The sequence below is a fragment of the Polypterus senegalus genome, chromosome 12 (assembly GCF_016835505.1).
Source record: "Polypterus senegalus isolate Bchr_013 chromosome 12, ASM1683550v1, whole genome shotgun sequence".
In the NCBI taxonomy this organism is placed as follows: domain Eukaryota; kingdom Metazoa; phylum Chordata; class Cladistia; order Polypteriformes; family Polypteridae; genus Polypterus; species Polypterus senegalus.
The window spans coordinates 155,055,754-155,072,965 of record NC_053165.1 but is presented as its reverse complement, the minus strand read 5'-3'; the positions used below and the strand labels follow the sequence as shown (position 1 = coordinate 155,072,965).

At 42.6% G+C, this 17,212-nt stretch overlaps 1 protein-coding gene across 3 annotated transcripts in view; it reads right to left on the bottom strand.

Moving 5' to 3' along the window:
* Nucleotides 1–2,039: 2,039 nt before the first annotated feature.
* camsap3 (calmodulin regulated spectrin-associated protein family, member 3) overlaps nucleotides 2,040–17,212 on the bottom strand; it is a 169,440-nt gene continuing 154,267 nt past the window's right edge. For all 3 annotated transcript variants that reach the window (XM_039770377.1, XM_039770378.1, XM_039770379.1), the window contains 4 exons: nucleotides 14,084–14,171; nucleotides 13,046–13,164; nucleotides 12,426–12,544; nucleotides 2,040–4,591 (listed from right to left, as the gene is read on the bottom strand). In XM_039770377.1, the coding sequence (XP_039626311.1) occupies nucleotides 4,289–4,591; nucleotides 12,426–12,544; nucleotides 13,046–13,164; nucleotides 14,084–14,171 (629 nt within the window). In that variant the 3' untranslated portion in view covers nucleotides 2,040–4,288. The remainder of the gene's footprint in view (nucleotides 4,592–12,425; nucleotides 12,545–13,045; nucleotides 13,165–14,083; nucleotides 14,172–17,212) is intronic.

Sequence of the window (17,212 nt, the reverse complement as noted above, 5' to 3'; positions counted from 1 at the left end):
CGTGATCGATCTGTTTACGTGCATGCACTGCCAGATGAAATGAAAGTGTTCGTAGCGTTGCATGAAAAATTGATAAGGGGATTTCAGCAGATTGGAGACATTAACTGTTAAAATTTGCAAAACTCTGGAGGTTCGTTGCTTAGACTATTAGTGAACAGCGTGAGCGTCGCAGCCGAGATTGTTGGAGGTTGTCCGGGATCGGTCGCGATTAACCTGCAATGTGAATCAAGCACAATCAGCAGAGTGCCTCCCCAACCCCAAACCCCGCAGGGTCGCTGTGGTGAATCGGTGCGGCTCGCAGGTTTGCAAGCGCTGCGTTAGGCGACAGACAAACCCCAAGTGGCCCACCTAACCCCTCATAAAGTCCTTGTTGTATACACTGAGGGGCTGGTTTTTTTTTTTTTTCTTTCCTTTCACTAAAGGTACGCATTCTTTGGCCACCGAGGACGACCGCCGACTCATCAAACCCCAAGAATTTTTAAGTAACTAATAATACTGACGCTGCGCGGACAATGAGAGGAACACACAAGGACGGATTCACTTTACAGAAAAAAAAAGTTGGAATGTCCTGCTGCCATCGATGCTGGCAAAACGAAGACAAAATGCCGTTTCCGTCGAGTATCGCATTCCGCAGTGAGAACTGTACGTGCTGAGTGGCTGCGCTATTTGCTAATTCCATTATAATGAAATTCTCGTTTTAACAAATTTTTTATTTTGTCAGTCCCATGCCTTTCGCAAAAACGTAATTTGACTTGTGTATGCATTAGCCACAAGGAAATGTGTTTTAAACGTAAGTCATGAAGAAGGGGCCTGAGTTGCCTCAAAAGCTTGCATATCATCATATCATTTTAGTTAGCCAATAAAAGGGGTCATTGTGCTTGACTTCCCTCTATAAATGGAAAAAAAAATACACAGCCAGTCCTGGCGTTTTACAATGAACACTATGGGGCTCCATTTCATCTTAAAAATGATATCGTCATCATATGTAAATACGCGCTTTATAAAGTGGCTCAGGTTGTGTAATATTATAACTGTAGTGCAAGTTAACAGTGAGGTGATTGTACTTATAATACAAACAGTTCTACGAGGAGCACTTGATGGACTGATTGAGTGCGTTTAGAGCTCTTGGGATGAAACTCCTTCTGAACCCATGAGGTCCGTACAGTAAAGGTTTGAAACCTTTTAGACCGCCCTGAATCTGAAAGTACTGTTTTTAGAATTGTGTCTGTGTGTATAAACACAATAACTTGAGGACGCGTTCTCTTATTTTGCATACAAGTAATTAAGGTACAAAATGGACATTTTTATAAACTTTTGGGCTGTTCCCGCTAACCAGAAGTGGTACTTGACCTGTTATTCATGCAGTGGGAGAGTCCAATTTATTCAACTTTACTTTTATAATAATTGTTCAATATATTAATTTGATTTGTTGTTTGATGTTTCTTTAATGTACGTAATTTATAAAAATATAATCAGTCTTGCGGTTTTCTCCTCAAATATCCATCCCCATATCTGAGTATACGAGAAAGTCAAGGGGCGACGACTCCTGCTTTTTATTTTTTTACACTGTTTAATGCCGATTTATTAAATCATTCAAGCCACAGCTCTGTGTTTTAACCTCTTGATCTTTCCCAATTTTAGTTAACGTCCAGTAAGTTTAAAACCTTTAGATGATTTGTGATGTGATGGTGAGCCTCATGGAGAAGACCCCCCACAAAAGGTAGTCACAAAGTTGCACAGCAAGCAGACAGACACTCAAATGTAATAATAATTCAATAAAAAGGTCACTTTGTTAGTGTGTGCAAGTACAGGGTGGTCCAGATCTACTTATGCAGATCGTCTGGATGACTTTGATTTATGCGAGGACAACTGCAGTTCGGCGTGAAGACGATTCTTCATGTCGTCAGTTCTCGAAGGTCTGGGATTTTTCGGGTGATTTTCTATGTAATAAACTTAATATAAGTTATAGCGTAATGAAAATTGCATAATTAGATCTGGACCACCCTTATAGGTATGTATTAGAAATAAGAACAGAAGGATGGCAGTTTGAAAAAGGGTTTTATTCCTTGTTTTCAGATGAGCACAGCCAAGACTTACAGACTCGGCTTTCATTTACTGGTCAGCACGCACCAGTCGGACTTCAAATGTGACCCCATTTATGAACAGAAACCAAAAAAAATAATAAATAATGGCAATAATAATCACAACTGAATAAACATAAAATCCATCTCGATCCACTTTGCAACCATTATTTAAAAATACGGTGACCCTAACACGTATTGCTTCGATGCTCTTTCGTCCTTTAAATAAATAAGACAGCATTCTCTCCGGCTCACCATTACACTACAGTAGCATTGCACTTACATGGACTTCAGAAGAAACAGACAGACAGACAGGCTGATGCTCCCTCAACCCCACCCAACCCCACTAGGATATTCAATTTGTTCCTGATTGTCCCATCTGTTGTGTTATTTTTTGGGTTTTACTGGTTAAGACGTACCGTTTAGAATGTCAGGTGCTGCCCGCTGAGAAGATGGCTCTGCCAGTACTGGGTTTCCATCATTCATGGTAGATGTTTATGGAAATAGGAACCCATGGGTACAGAACAAAAGCTAAGGTGTCTAACTTGTGGTCGGCACTCGGGTTTCCTCCATTTATCTGTCTGACTTGCCACAGAAAATCCTGCATTTCAAACAGCAGACTGAAAGAAACTCAAAAAAGAGCCTTTAGCAGAACGTCCTTTATGAGCAACACACCCTGACACCGGCGCAGAAGAGCCCATGAACTTCTCAAAATGCTAAATCCTACATGGACAGAGAAAGAGGATGCAACTGTACAACCAAACATGACATAGAAATCGAGGGGAAAAAAAATAAAAGGATGAACTTGGCAACTGTTGGCAGAATCGTTTCAATGTTTGCATACAAAAAGTACATGTGTAAAATTAGGAAGAAATAATTTAATATGCTTCTTGTTCATATTCACATATCTAATACATGCATGTATATATATAAATATATATATATATATACATACACACACAGAAACAGAATTGCTTCTTGTTGCTTTCCGAATATTTTTCTCGGTTTATCGAATCGTCTTTAAAAAGAAAAATACGCATACAAAGAGAAACCTTTTCCAAAAATCACATTTTCAAAGTGCATCACCCCAAGCTGGTTTTCTTTTCAAACATATGAAAATGGAATGTGACCAAAAAAAAGAGCTGGGGGGCGTTTGGGGGTCAAAAAAAAAAAACAAAAAACCAAAAACATTAGGAGAGAAAACTGGCATCTGTCACTTGGGCATTACATGAATGTCTGAGCTCCATACTCTGAATGTATACATTATAAAAAAAGAGCCTAAAATTCAAATTAAAAAGCCGTTTCCCCACATGGACTAGAATATCAAAATCACGTGACCTCTGATCCCAAAGGAGAAGGCGTCAAAATGCAGGCATGAGAAGACGTGTTCTGTACAGTACATTCAGCTACGGGTCAGCCACTCGTCAGAACTTTACGTGTATCGATACACACACACAGACGCCTACACACACACACAAAACTATTTTTCTGTGTGCATATGTGTGTGTGTAAGTTATTAAATATATATATATATATATATATAATGTCCAGGTGTGATCCATGCTTCGTTGTTTAGTTTCATGGAAGTTCCTCCTCTTCTTTTGTAACCGCAGTTCATTTGTTTAGCGTCTGAAAACTTCACAGGCGGGCAGCAAGTTTAGGGCGGTGTCGGCTCTCGGTTGGTCTCTCCCGTTTCCCAGTGCACACTGATGCCTTTTATTCACTCCCCCCAACCCACCCTTCGTCCCATCATCCAAACTGGTTCTGTTCAGTTTGCTGCATTGGGTTGTGGCAAGTGATCAACCAAAACGATCCTGCCTTCTGGAAGCCACTTCTGACCATCTACATCCTTACAGAGACCTCCCCACGCGAATCCATGGCGTCCATGTGAACCTTGCACAGCAAAAGCTGACGAGGCACGCAAGTCGTCTCCCCTCGAGCTAAAACCAGCCTTCTCTACTTTGACATGGAGAGACTTCTGCTGCTGACCCACAGACCAGGTGGGGCTCTGCTGCAAGCCCCGTTAAGAGTGTCCGGTTGTTGGCAGGGTCTTCTTAGAAGCCACAAAGAAAACAGCATTCCCATGACATCCCCACCCACCCCAGGAAGCGTCATGATCCAGTTACAATTTTTATTCTCTTCAGTAAAAAGGCCAGCCTCAGCAGGAACAGCACAGGAAGTTCAAAAGCAGTCTCCGTCCTTTCTTCTTACTTTGGTGTGCCTGGCTTCTTGGGGGTACCGGGTCTCTTGCTTTGCCAGAAGTGGCTCTGGATGGTGACTGCATCCACGCTCATGGACATGGTCTTTGAGGGGATGGTAGTGAACTGTTTGCGGTCCGAGTTGTATTTGTAGATGCTGTCTACCATTGCGCCGGTTATGATCCTCGGACCAACCCCTGTCAGTCGCACCATCTCCTTTGTCTCAGGGTTCATTGTGTACACCGCACGAAATTGGCAACTGGAATCCCGGAACAGAATCAGGAAGTGGTTTGCTTTGCTCTTGTCCATATCCTGAGGAGTAAATAGAAGGAAAAAAAATGAACTTTTGGTCACAAGTGAGAAAGTGGCATTCAGTCTAAGACGTGCAATAATCCTAAAACGAGAATTTGTTAATTCTGACACTGGAAGCTGCAGGCATCCGAGGTAACCAGCAAAACTGGATCTCTAATTGGTTAACCAGCAGGAAACAAAGAGGACAAATACGAGGAGACCTCTCCACATGGAGCAGGGTAAGTAAGTGTCCCCCAGGGGTCTGTCCTTGGACCCTTATTATCATATTAATAAAATTGGTTGCGGTGTAGTTAGTAAACTTGCTAAATTTGCAGATGATGCTAAAATTGGAGGGATGGCAGAAACCGAGAGGGCAGCAAAAAAGAATTCATAATGAGCAGAACAAGCTTCAGAACTCGGTGAACATCTGAACATGCGGTTTAATGTGGAAAAGTGCGAAGTGCTGGCCGTGGGCAAAAGGAGCATCAATTATAAATACACGATGGGGGGCACTGACCTGCAGGAAGGAACTTTTGGTCCCGACTAGGGAATACATTCCCGGACATTTTTCATTCCCGCATTCCTAGGAATGAAACTGCTGTAATTCCTGGGAAACCGGGAACGGCCAAGCTTGCATATATAGTGTGTAAAAGTGTAAAAAATCAATCAAGAAATAACAGAGTTATACAGGGTGGGCCATTTATTTGGATACACCTTAATAAAATGGGAATGGTTGGTGATATTAACTTCCTGTTTGTGGCACATTAGTATATGTGAGGGGGAAACTTTTCAAGATGGGTGGTGACCATGGTGGCCATTTTGAAGTCGGCCATTTTGTTTTTTCAATAGGAAGAGGGTCATGTGACACATCAAACTTATTGGGAATTTCACAAGAAAAACAATGGTGTGCTTGGTTTTAACGTAACTTTATTCTTTCATGAGTTATTTACAAGTTTCTCTTTGTTTACAGCCATTGACATGTCGCAGAGGTTAACACGTGAGGAGCGGATAGAAATTGTGTTGATGTCTGGTGAACGCAGTAACCGGGTCATTGCAGCAGATTTCAATGCAAGACACCCTACGAGACCACCCATCTCCCATGCTACAGTTAGCAAACTGCTTGCTAAGTTTCGTGAAACTGGTTCAGTGTTGGATTTGCCAAAATGTGGACGCATGAAAACTGTCACTAATGAAGAAACATCAGTGGCTGTCCTAGCTTCATTCAGCAAGAGCCCACAGCGTAGCACTCGCCGCATGTCACTGGAGAGTGGCATTAGTCGAACATCCCTTCGGATATTAGCTACTCACAAATGGCACCCTTACAAACTCCAGCTACTGCAGCATCTCAACGAGGATGACCCAGATCGGCGCACTGAATTTGCAGAATGGGCAAAACAAAAATTGGAACAGGACCCTCAGTTTACGCAGAAGATTTTGTTCAGTGATGAGGCAAACTTGTGAATGGTGAACAAACAAAACCACCGCTATTGGTCTGACACTAACCCACTTGGATAGATCCCTCCAAGACTGTTGGAACAAAACAATTGATGGTATGGTGTGGTATATGGGGTACAAAGTTAGTGGGGCCATTCTTCATCAATGGAAACCTCAAGGCCACTGGATATGAGAAATTGCTACATGATGATGTGTTTCCCTCTTTATGCACTGAAGCTGGCACGTTCCCTGAGTTTTTCCAGCAAGATGGTGCACCACCACATTATGGGTGTCAGGTCCGAGCATTCCTAGATAAACAGTTTCCTGGAAAGTGGATTGGTCATCGTGGGCCAGTTGAATGGCCCCCAAGGTCTCCCGATCTGACCCCCTTAGACTTTTATCTTTGGGGTCATCTGAAGGCAATTGTCTATGCTGTGAAGATACGAGATGTGCAGCACCTGAAACTACGGATACTGGAAGCCTGTGCTAGCATTTCTCCTGCGGTGTCGCTATCAGTGTGTGAAGAGTGGCAGAAGAGGATTGCATTGACAATCCAGCACATTGAACACATTTTATAAGTGGTCAGAAACTTGTAAATAACTCATGAAAGAATAAAGTTACGTTAAAACCAAGCACACCATTGTTTTTCTTGTGAAATTCCCAATAAGGTTGATGTGTCACATGACCCTCTTCCTATTGAAAAAACAAAAGTTGGATCCAAAATGGCCGACTTCCAAATGGCTACCATGGTCACCACCCATCTTGAAAAGTTTCCCTCCTCACATATACTAATGTGCCACAAACAGGAAGTTAATATCACCAACCATTCCCATTTTATTAAGGTGTATCCATATAAATGGCCCACCCTGTAGCTGAAAATAATTAAGTGGCACGGTTTTCTGGCCCACGGTGTAGTGTGTTGCCGATGAATTCAGTCAACAGCAGACCAGCAGCAGTCGTCAGTCTCCCGGCTCCCACTAAGACTGAGCGCAGTGGACTGAGAGGAGTCTGCACTCGACAGCTCACGTATGCCGGGACGGGGCAGACTTCATTGACGTCTGTCAGACAACAGCTTTCAACGGCAACTTGGAATTGCATTGCGCCAGTCTGTTGCATCCGCATTATCTGTGCCAAGAAACTTGCCGTCACAGAATGATGACAAGAAACTGGACGCATCAGTAAAAGCTGAAATGGCCGTGTTTCAGAGCAACAGAAAGAACTTCAGTGCAGGCAGAGCGTGCTTTCTCAGCGGCTGGCGTACTCTGCACGAAGGTGCGCTCTCGCCTGGACGACCGCACACTGGACACGTTGTGCTTTCTACGACTAGTTACATGTACATATATGAATGACAGCATGAACTGCCTGTAGTTAAGGTTAGTTAGTCTTTTATTGGTGTCAGTAGCTGAAGTAGGAACCTTGAGAACCTTCAAGATGGATCTGGGTGAGATATTGGGACACCTTAGCTACAGCTAAATAAATGGGCGTGATGGACTGAATGGTCTTCCTCTCTTCTTTCTGGCTCCACAGTGGGCCCAGAAACCATTCAGACCCCTTCACTCTCTGTACACTTTATTGTGCTGTACATTTTATTTGAAATGGATACATTTGCCATTTTTGCTGATCCGTCACACACGTGCACATGGGAGGCAGCTAAAGGGCTTGAGTGAGGTCAGTTCCGAATCTGACCGGGATGAGGCAGAGTGCACTGACTCTCTTTCTCCCTTTCCTGCAGACCACTCACGGGAGATCCCACCTGGCCCTCTTGACGTCACTTCCGGGGCCGAGCCTATGGAAGGAGATCTTGCCGGCGCCGGCCCCTGTGATGTCACGTCCGGGCTCGAACCAATGGCTGAAGACCTTCATGAGCCCGACCCCTTTGCCTTCACTTCCTGTCTTCCCCTTTAAAAGCCTCCACCTTTTCCCTGTTCCCTCAGTTCAGTGCTGTATCCACTTAACGACTTTGCAGCCGGGAAATCAATTATACGGGTGGCTGCCCCAAACCTTTCTATGACTCCGAGTCGAGTTTGTGACACTACACTCAATATTCCATAATGACAAAGTGAACGCAATGTATTACAAATCAAACACTGAAATCTCTCATTCCTAGAAGTACTCAGACCCTTAATTCAGCCCTTTGTAGAAGAAGCCCCTTCAGCAGCAATTCCAATTTGAGTCTTCTTGGTAAGCCTCTGGAAACTTTGCACACACGGCTTTGGGCAGTTTATCCAATTCTTCCTGGCAGGTCCTCTCAAGCTCTGTTAGATTGTAAACTGCCATCTTCAGGTCTCTCCACAGATCTTCTATGGGGTTTAAATCTGGGCCACTCGAGGATAGTCACGGACTTGTCTTAAAGCCACTCCTGCTTTGTCTGCCCTGGATGCTTCAGGTCATTGTCAGAAGTCTTGTATACTCTGGAGCAGATGTTCTTCAAGGACCTCTCTTCTTGACTGCATTCATCCTTCCCCCAATTCTGACCAGTCTCCCTGTCCCTGCTCACCCATAGCATTATGCTGCCGCCACCATGATTCACTGTAGGGTTGGTATGAGGCAGGTGATGAGCACTGCTTGGAGTTCTGCCCGAAGAGTTCAGTTTCCTTTTCTCATCAGACTGGAGACTCTTTTTTTTCTCGGCACCTTCAGCGTCCTTTAAGTGCTTTTTACTCAGCAGTGGCTTCTGTCTAATATAATATGAACGCCTGACTGATGGAGTGCTACTGAGATACAGCGCTTTTCTCACTACTCAAAGCACTCAGCAGTTGTATGTTAAGGGCCCAACAGAGCAGAGTCCCTTTTGGCATTTACGGGATTCGAACCGGCTAACCTTCCGATTGCCAGTCTAGATCTCCATCCTCAGAGCCACCACTCCGCCCCTTAGCACAAGACTACAGAGACTCTGTTAGTGTGACCATTGGTTTCCTAGTCACCTCCCTGACCGAGGCCCTTCTTGCCCAGATTTACCGTTTGTCAACACAGCAAACTCTAGGAAGTGTCCCGCTAGTTCGATCCCCTTGCCGTGAGGTTTGCCTCGTCACAATTTGATCATGGAGGTCCTATAGAGAGTTCCCCGGACTTCATGGCTTGTTTTTTGTCTGACACGCCGTGCGAATTGTAGGACCTTCTACACACAGGGGACGTGTGCCAAATGATGTCCAACCAATTCAGTGTTCCACAGGTGGAGGAGACCAGTCAGGTTTTAGAAACATCTGAAGGAGAATTTAACCAAACAATTGAGCTCAATCTGGAGTGCCAGAGGAAAGGGTTTGAATACTTGTAGGAATGAGATACAGTGATCCCTCGCTATATCACGCTTCGACTTTCGCGGCTTCACTCTATCGCGATTTTTTTTCTCATACACGCTTACGTCACTACGCATGCGCTTTCTGAGAACTTTTATCTGAGCCCTACGATGGCTCCTAAACGTGCTGCTTTTTCTAAGCCTTCTGACAATAAAACTAAGCGCCAGAGGAAGATGCTTACTATCCAGGAGAAGGTGAAACTCTTGGATATGATTAAAGATGGCAATACCCTAACAAAGCCTCCTCACGCATATGAAAAGACAGCGCCAGTAACTGCCTATCAAGATGTTCTTCAGCCGCACACCCAGACACCCACTGCCTACTCTTAGTACTCCTTCACTGAAGACAACAACGCACCTGCTGAAGATACTGCACCACCTCTGAAGACTCTCCTACTGAGGTCGTGCCTTCATAGGTTAGTGGTTGTGTGCAATTAAATGTACAGTACAATAATCTACTATATAAAAGCGTTCAGGATTGTCCTTCCGTCCCGTGAGTGCAAAGCGTAGCGGTATTCCGCTTATCACAGACTTACTACTTGCGGCTTGAGGTATGAAGCGACGCGATGTGAGCAGAGTTCTGGTGCTGTCACCGTTCCCTTGCTTTTGTGCGCGATGCGCTGGAAAAATAGACAAAATTATGTCTCTGGAAATAATTAATGTTGATGGAGTACAAATGGCTCACCGTAGTAAATATCAGGGGAGATGGTGCTGCTTATTCTCATCTATAGCTTATTTAGTGCATGAAACTCCGTCTTTAGTGGTACAGATTCGGGCTGACATTGTATGACTTTGGACAGGCACTTGAGGGGATAAAAAAAAAAAACGTAGGTTTTCGGGAGATGTTATGAATGGGCACTTTGATGTTCTCATACCCTACACTTACATGCCTGATGTACACATGGAGCGCACAACAATTGAGGTCGCCTTAAAAGGCGAGTGCGCCTAGTAATATGATACTTGTAACGTTTAATATGTCTTATTTTGTCTAATATATTGGGTAATATGAGTGTAATGGTGACTAAAGGGTGTTATTTCATGTCTAGAGGGCTCTAATAATGTTAAAAAAACGTATTTAGAAGGTCGTAAACAGGTTTTCTATACTCTAACTGTGAAAATATTCGATTTATAAATAAAGAATCCTACTTCACGAAAATCCATTTATCACGGTAGAGTCTGGAACAGATTAACTGTGATAAACGAGGGTTCACTGTATTTCAGCTTTTGATTTTTCAATTAATTCTCACGCCTTTCTGAAAACATGTAGATTGATGGGCAAAGATGGCCAAGTTATCTACAGAGGTGGGTAGAGTAGCGTTTTACTTCAAACTAATAAGAGAAGTAGTAGTTCACCAAAAACTTACTCAAATAAGAGTAAAAAAGTACTTGGTGAAAAGACTACAACTGTTTGAACATAATAAATGATTTATTTTTTTTTAGAAATGTTGTAATATGACAGACAAAAATATAAAATAACTAGCCATGTGTGCCCAACTACGTTGAGTATTTGAACCGGTGGCTTTATGCTCTTTATTACTTCGGCATCTGACCTGATTGCACAACTGAGAACGAATTAAAGAATTTTAACAAGTGGACAGTCACAGCACTAAGGACAAGGACAGTCAGCGACACAGTGTTCTTTTCTTTTTTTGAAAAAGGATCATATATTTCTATAAAAACTGGTTGGATACGTTAGGTTTTATAAACCTGATGCCTTAAGACAAATGGCAATTTTATTAATAATAACTGATCTCTAAAGATATTTTTAAACAAACACAATTTGCTCATAAGAGGGAAGTTGCAACAATAGATCAAAACGGAAAGGAAACTTTATATGATTTACGTGAGTGGGAAAATAAAAACACTACATACTTTATATATACACACACACATATATATATATATATATATATATATATATATATATATATATATATATATATGTATATAGTATAGTGTACAGTACCTGCCAAATAATACAAAGAGTACACCGCATGTGTTTCGCCCTAATTGGGGCTTATCAGGTGTGCAACATTTTAGTATCTAATTTTGTTTGGTAGCAAAGGGATAACTTTATTTTACAGTGCCTATAAAAAGTATTCACATTCTTGGAGGTTTTTACATGTTATTTATATGCAGCATTGAATTACAGTACATTTAATTTGGCCTTTTTTTAAACCGATTAACAGAAAAGACTCTTTAATGTCAAGTGAAAACTGGTCTAAAGTAATTTTAAGTGATCAGCCCGCCTATTTAGTTTACCATAAAAAAAACGCACACCTAAGCTTCCTCTTACGGCAGTTGAACATTGGACATCAACGTTACGCCACAAAGGCTGCTTCGTTTATTTTGCAGCATTAATATTTTCATTATGGTCAACTAATGTGGAACTAAAATGAATAATATACTGTAATGTCAAATTGTACTGCATGCACAGTTCCGATCGGGCCGTGCCGTAAAGTGGATATTTTTGTTTTTAATGGTTTTTTCATTAAGCGCATGCGGTGTGTGTCACTGCCTGATTCCCGTTGTCGGCCCAATCTGCGTGCACACGCGTATTGAAAGGCTACGTCATCACACACTTTACGGTGCTGCCCAATCTGTTTAATGCATGCGTGAATGCTTGAAGGCGGTCTCCGCCGACTGTGGAGGTCACGCGTTTCCGCTTACTGTGGAGCTCCACAGTGGCTGCAGCCAGGTGCTCTTGCACAGGCTGCAAGACGCAGGAAGTTTGTGTGTGGTCACGTGACTGCATGGCTACGTCTGATTGGTGAAACAGTCATGCAGTAGATCCACTGGCGACTTCTCTATATGCAAAAATAAAGTTTAATGTATAAATGGAAAAAAGTAACGAGTCGAGTGTTGCCCAATGTAGCGGAGTAAGAGTAGCGTTCCTTCTTCACAAATGTACTCAAGTCAAAGTAAAAAGAAAGGTGCAGTAAAACTACTCTTAGAAGTACAATTGTTTTAAAAAAGTTACTCAAGTAAATGTAACTCGTTACTACCCACCTCTGCTTATCTACTTTGAGTTTAATCTACAATACAGTAAAGTGCAAAACATGAAAGGGTCTGAACATTTTCTGAATCCACAGCCTCCTTCAGGTGACATCTAATCCGCACACTTACCTCTAAAATTTTATTTTTCTGCGGCTCGTTGACTTTGCCTGCTAGACAGCACCTGGACAGGGCGTTGTGGATGATGAATTTGTTGGACTTCAAGCTTGGCTCCTTGTAAAGTTTGGGGCCTGAAATGAGAAAGACATGACAGAGAAGTGTGTGTGTAGTAACAGCAGCCTTACAAACCAAATAAAAAATCCTCCTTTCAATGTGCTTCGCAGCTTCTGTGATTTGGCCTCACCACTTTGTCGCCATCTTGGCATGTAACCCCTAAAACGACGCTGTAGGGCCCCCCTCGTTAAACAGGTCAGTAAAGGGAGCTGTAAGTCTGATTTTAGGTTCCCCTTCCCACTTCTCAACACATGTAGACAAGTTCACACCCACCGACCTTCTGAATCATCACCACTTAAAGGGTTACTTCACCCAAAAAGCATTTTTTTATTTTTATATGTTACTTACCACGTGTGGTCTTTAGTGATGGGTGAGAAAACATTTTAATCTCACGTTTTTATGCGGAACATTTCTGATATAATGGGCATCTGTGGTGGCCAACACTGAACAACAGCAAATAATATTAAGAAGTCCATAAAAAACATTACTCGTGTCATATAATCCATGCGGCCACCTACCAGTATGCTCTGGGATGGAGGCAGGAGATGATGCTGTGGAGCCATTTTCCCAGTCCCTTTCTCCATTCTGACTAGAAAGCAGGCGACTTGGTGACATTAAGCCAGAGGGAGAGTCTGCCCTGTTAGGATAAGTGAAAAAAAATGAGACGTTGATGCAAGACATTAGACTTTGGTGGGATGAACGTACAAAACAAGGAATTGAGAAGCACACAGATACTGATGGTGTAATGTGGTACGCCGTTGCTGCAGATTTCCAGTAATCTGTCTTCCATTTCTAGCCCGGTCGCTGTACGTTTTCCACTAGGTACCTGACTCTGATCCTAAAAGCTAAAGACATGCCTGCTATCTTAAATGGTAACTTGAAATTGTTTGCCTTGCATAGACTGGATGGAGCAGAGTCACTCCGGTCCCTTCTCTACACGTACTCTCCACATCGTGGTGGTTCTCGAATGGCAGAGGTGAGTTCACAAACTGAATGGATGGTCATGTGATAGAAACACATTTTCAAGTGTCTCTGGGACCCTGTGGTGGTTGCGACAACGCACTGTATCAGTGCACACGCCAAACCTCCTCGTTGTTCTCCTCCTCTAAAGTTGTGATTAATGTTCCTGGTCAACAAACTGTTCACGCCTGCTGGTTCTGTTCCTGTGGGTAACTTGACTAGTGCCAGTGGGGTTTACACCAGAAGAATTCTGATGCCCTCTGCTTTCAGAATGGGGTTTGTTTTGTGTTAATAGACAATATTCTAAAATCGTTTCTAATTTTTGTTGTATTTATTTCACAGAAGTGGAAAAATGATAAAACTACCGACATTCTGCCTATATCTGCACTTCACTCTAAACTTGAATATTTTAGTGAGAGCTATGGTAGCCTTGCAAGTCTCACTTGGAGAAACTTCAGACCCACCAGCAGCCTGGACAGAAAATCACCGAACATTGAGGTGCAAAACTAGGTTTGATCTTCTCACTGTTGACACAGAAGTTAAACTTGCTTTGTGTGTTGACAGCTGCTGGCCAGGGACGCCGGTTAAGTGCTTACCTAGGGGACTTCTTCAAGCTCCCGGTGTCATTAGCCATGGTTGAAAGTGACAGCGTAGACTGAGAATATATCTTGCTTAGTTTGGATCCTGCAAAGAGTGTAGAAGTAGGTAAGATCACCCATTTGAATAAAGACAAGTGACTTGATGAAGACGGCGATTCAAACTGAACAAGGTTTCAAAATCATACATTTGATAACCACAGTTTCCACACAGCAAATAACCCAGAATGACCTTAGGTTGTTTGTAGGTTTTGAACTGAACCTTGTGAATAGTTTTGTCCAAGGCAGAAGTCTAGAGAAGTCAAGGTAAGTGTTAGCACCAATTGAGAAGTAATTAAAGACTTTAAACTTTTTAATATTGTAATTTAGTAGATGGGGCGGCACGGTGGCACAGTGGGTAGCGCTGCTGCCTCGCAGTTAGGAGACCCGGGTTCGCTTCCCGGGTCCTCCCTGCATGGAGTTTGCATGTTGTCCTCGTGGGTTTCCTCCCACAGTCCAAAGACATGCAGGTTAGGTGGATTGGCGATTCTAAATTGGCCCTGGTGTGTTTGTGGGTGTCCTGCGGTGGGTTGGCACCCTGCCCAGGATTGGTTCCTGCCTTGTGCCCTGTGTTGGCTGGGATTGGCTCCAGCAGACCCCCGTGACCCTGTATTCAGATTCAGCTGGTTAGAAAATGGATGGATGGATGGAATTTAGTCGATGATTGTTACTTTCTCGTATACCAAGTATAGGTTGTCCAAAAATGTAATGTCTAGATTTTGATGAATCCCGACGTTTTAGATCTCTCTGACTTTCTCGTATATGAAGTATAGGGAAAGTATTGGAATCCTCCAAAAATTCCATTTTGAGGAATCTCGACGTTTTTAAGACCTCCCTGAGGCCGAAAAATTATGCCTGTGTATGTAGACACGATAACTTGAGTACGCTTACACTTAGGGCAACCAAATTTTACAAACATTGGGACCTCGGGTCACGACCGTAATTCGTTCCAAAACTCTGGTCGTAACCCGATTTGGTCGTGACCCAAAGTAATTTCCCCCCATAGGATCGTATGTAAATACAATTAATCCATTCCGGACCGTACGAGCTGTATGTAAATATATATTTTTTAAAGATTTTTAAACACAAAAATAGTTAACTATACCATAGAATGCTCAGCGTAATAGTAAACTAAATGTAAAAACATTGAAGAACACTGAGAAAACTAACATTGCAAGAGTTCACGCTACAGCCTTACGACCCGCTCGCTGTAAACACTTTTTTAATGAGTTTTAAGCATAGAAAAAAAAATGAACATTTGAAAAATCCGTAATCTCTCTATATATAAAAGAAAATCCTGGAATGTAAAAGCCAGGCGACGAGACGTGATCCTCTCTGAAGTTCTCGAAAGACATTTTAAAGACCTGCGAGACAAAAAAGACTGACAACGGTGCGTCTCGCAGGGCCGTGGAACATAAGATTCTTGCAAGACACGACCTTCTTATCAAATAAGACCACGGACAACCAGCAAAACATTCAGTCATGTGAAGTCACGTGGCACACACAGATCCTGTGCCTTTAGCAAAGAAGAAAGAGCAGTGCGGAGAAAAGTCACCCAAGGCGTGATACATATGCAGAGAAACGTACAGAGTGTGAAAGCAGCAACAGGCGAAAGTATTGTAGCGTCCCAGCCAAGCTGAAGCCTTTTTTGTTTTAAGTGACTGTTCGGTCCGCTCGAGGGAGGGCAGAGTACAGCACGGCATACTGATAGCTGGGTGCGGATTGATGCGGTAGGGGGAGGCGAGACCCGAGGGAGGAGGGGTTGGAGAAGGTGCTAGAAAGTTGTGTTTGGGGTTACGCAGTTGGCGATTGTTAAAGTAGAACGTTTGTGACACTTTATTACGTCAGTCGCTACGGTATCAAAAAAAAAAAAGATAGCACAGATCGCGCTGACAAAAAACAAAAGGAAATTATTTTAAATCAGAGAATTTTAAAACCAGGGTTTAACTCAAATGCATCTATTGGTTACTTTGCAAAAAAAAAAAATAACTGCTGATGATGAAGATCGGTTTGTCTGTACTGAAATTCCCAACAGAGAAACCTATCGTAAATTAAGGTACAAAGTCATTAAACACACGTCTCACAGACCTCATTTAAAAGATTCAGCATATTGAGACAGGAAAGATTCCAAATATTGTTTTTACAGAAGTTCTGAAATAAAAGTGAAACTAATGAAATAGCAACAACTCAAAGAAATAAAAATCTTACAAGTGTGTATCCGGAAAACCAAACCCGGGGGTTGGTGAGCGAAGCGAGCAGGGGGCGAAGCCCCCTAGTTTATACAAAAACTAGCCATAAACAACCAAGAAAAGTAACTTTGCATGAGTCGAGTTCTGGCATGAAGGAAGTGAGGAGGAAGCTGGGTGGAGAGGAGATGACAGTTTTGAGGTAAAGTCCCTCTGTGCGATGCACATCTGACCGAGAATAATGTACTGCACAGGGAGAGACTGAACACGGGAGTAAATCACCGGCGCGTACGAACCGGAAGAGAAAACGAAGTAGAGCACAAAGAGTTCACAGCGAATGCACAGGGAGAGACTGAACACGGGAGTAAATCACCGGCGCGTACGAACTGAACTGGAAGGGAAACTGGCTTGTTCGTCACCCATGTGTGTGGTCGTGAACAGATGCAAAAGTTTGGCGAACTTTTTGGCCGTAACCCGATTTGTACGTGTTCTGAGACATTCGTGACCCGAGGTTCCACTGTACCAGTAACAGGTACAAAATGTACATTTCTATCAACTTTTAGGCTATTTCCGTTAACCAGAAGTGGTACTTTACCTTTTATTAATGAAGCTGATGAGTCTGATTTATTTAACATTACTTTTATAATAATTGTTCAATATATTATTATTTGATTTGTTGTTGATGGTTCTTTAATATACATAACATAGAAATAATCACTGTCTTGTGGTTTACATCTCAAATATCCATCCCCATACCTGAGTATACGAGAAAATCTAGGGAGACGACTCGCGATTTTTAAAAATATTCTAATTGTGTAGTTGATTGTTTTCAGCGAAGTGTTTTACATTCATTCTAGTCGGTTGTGTAGGACTAATTTTTTAAATTTCAACTTCTACTGTGTAA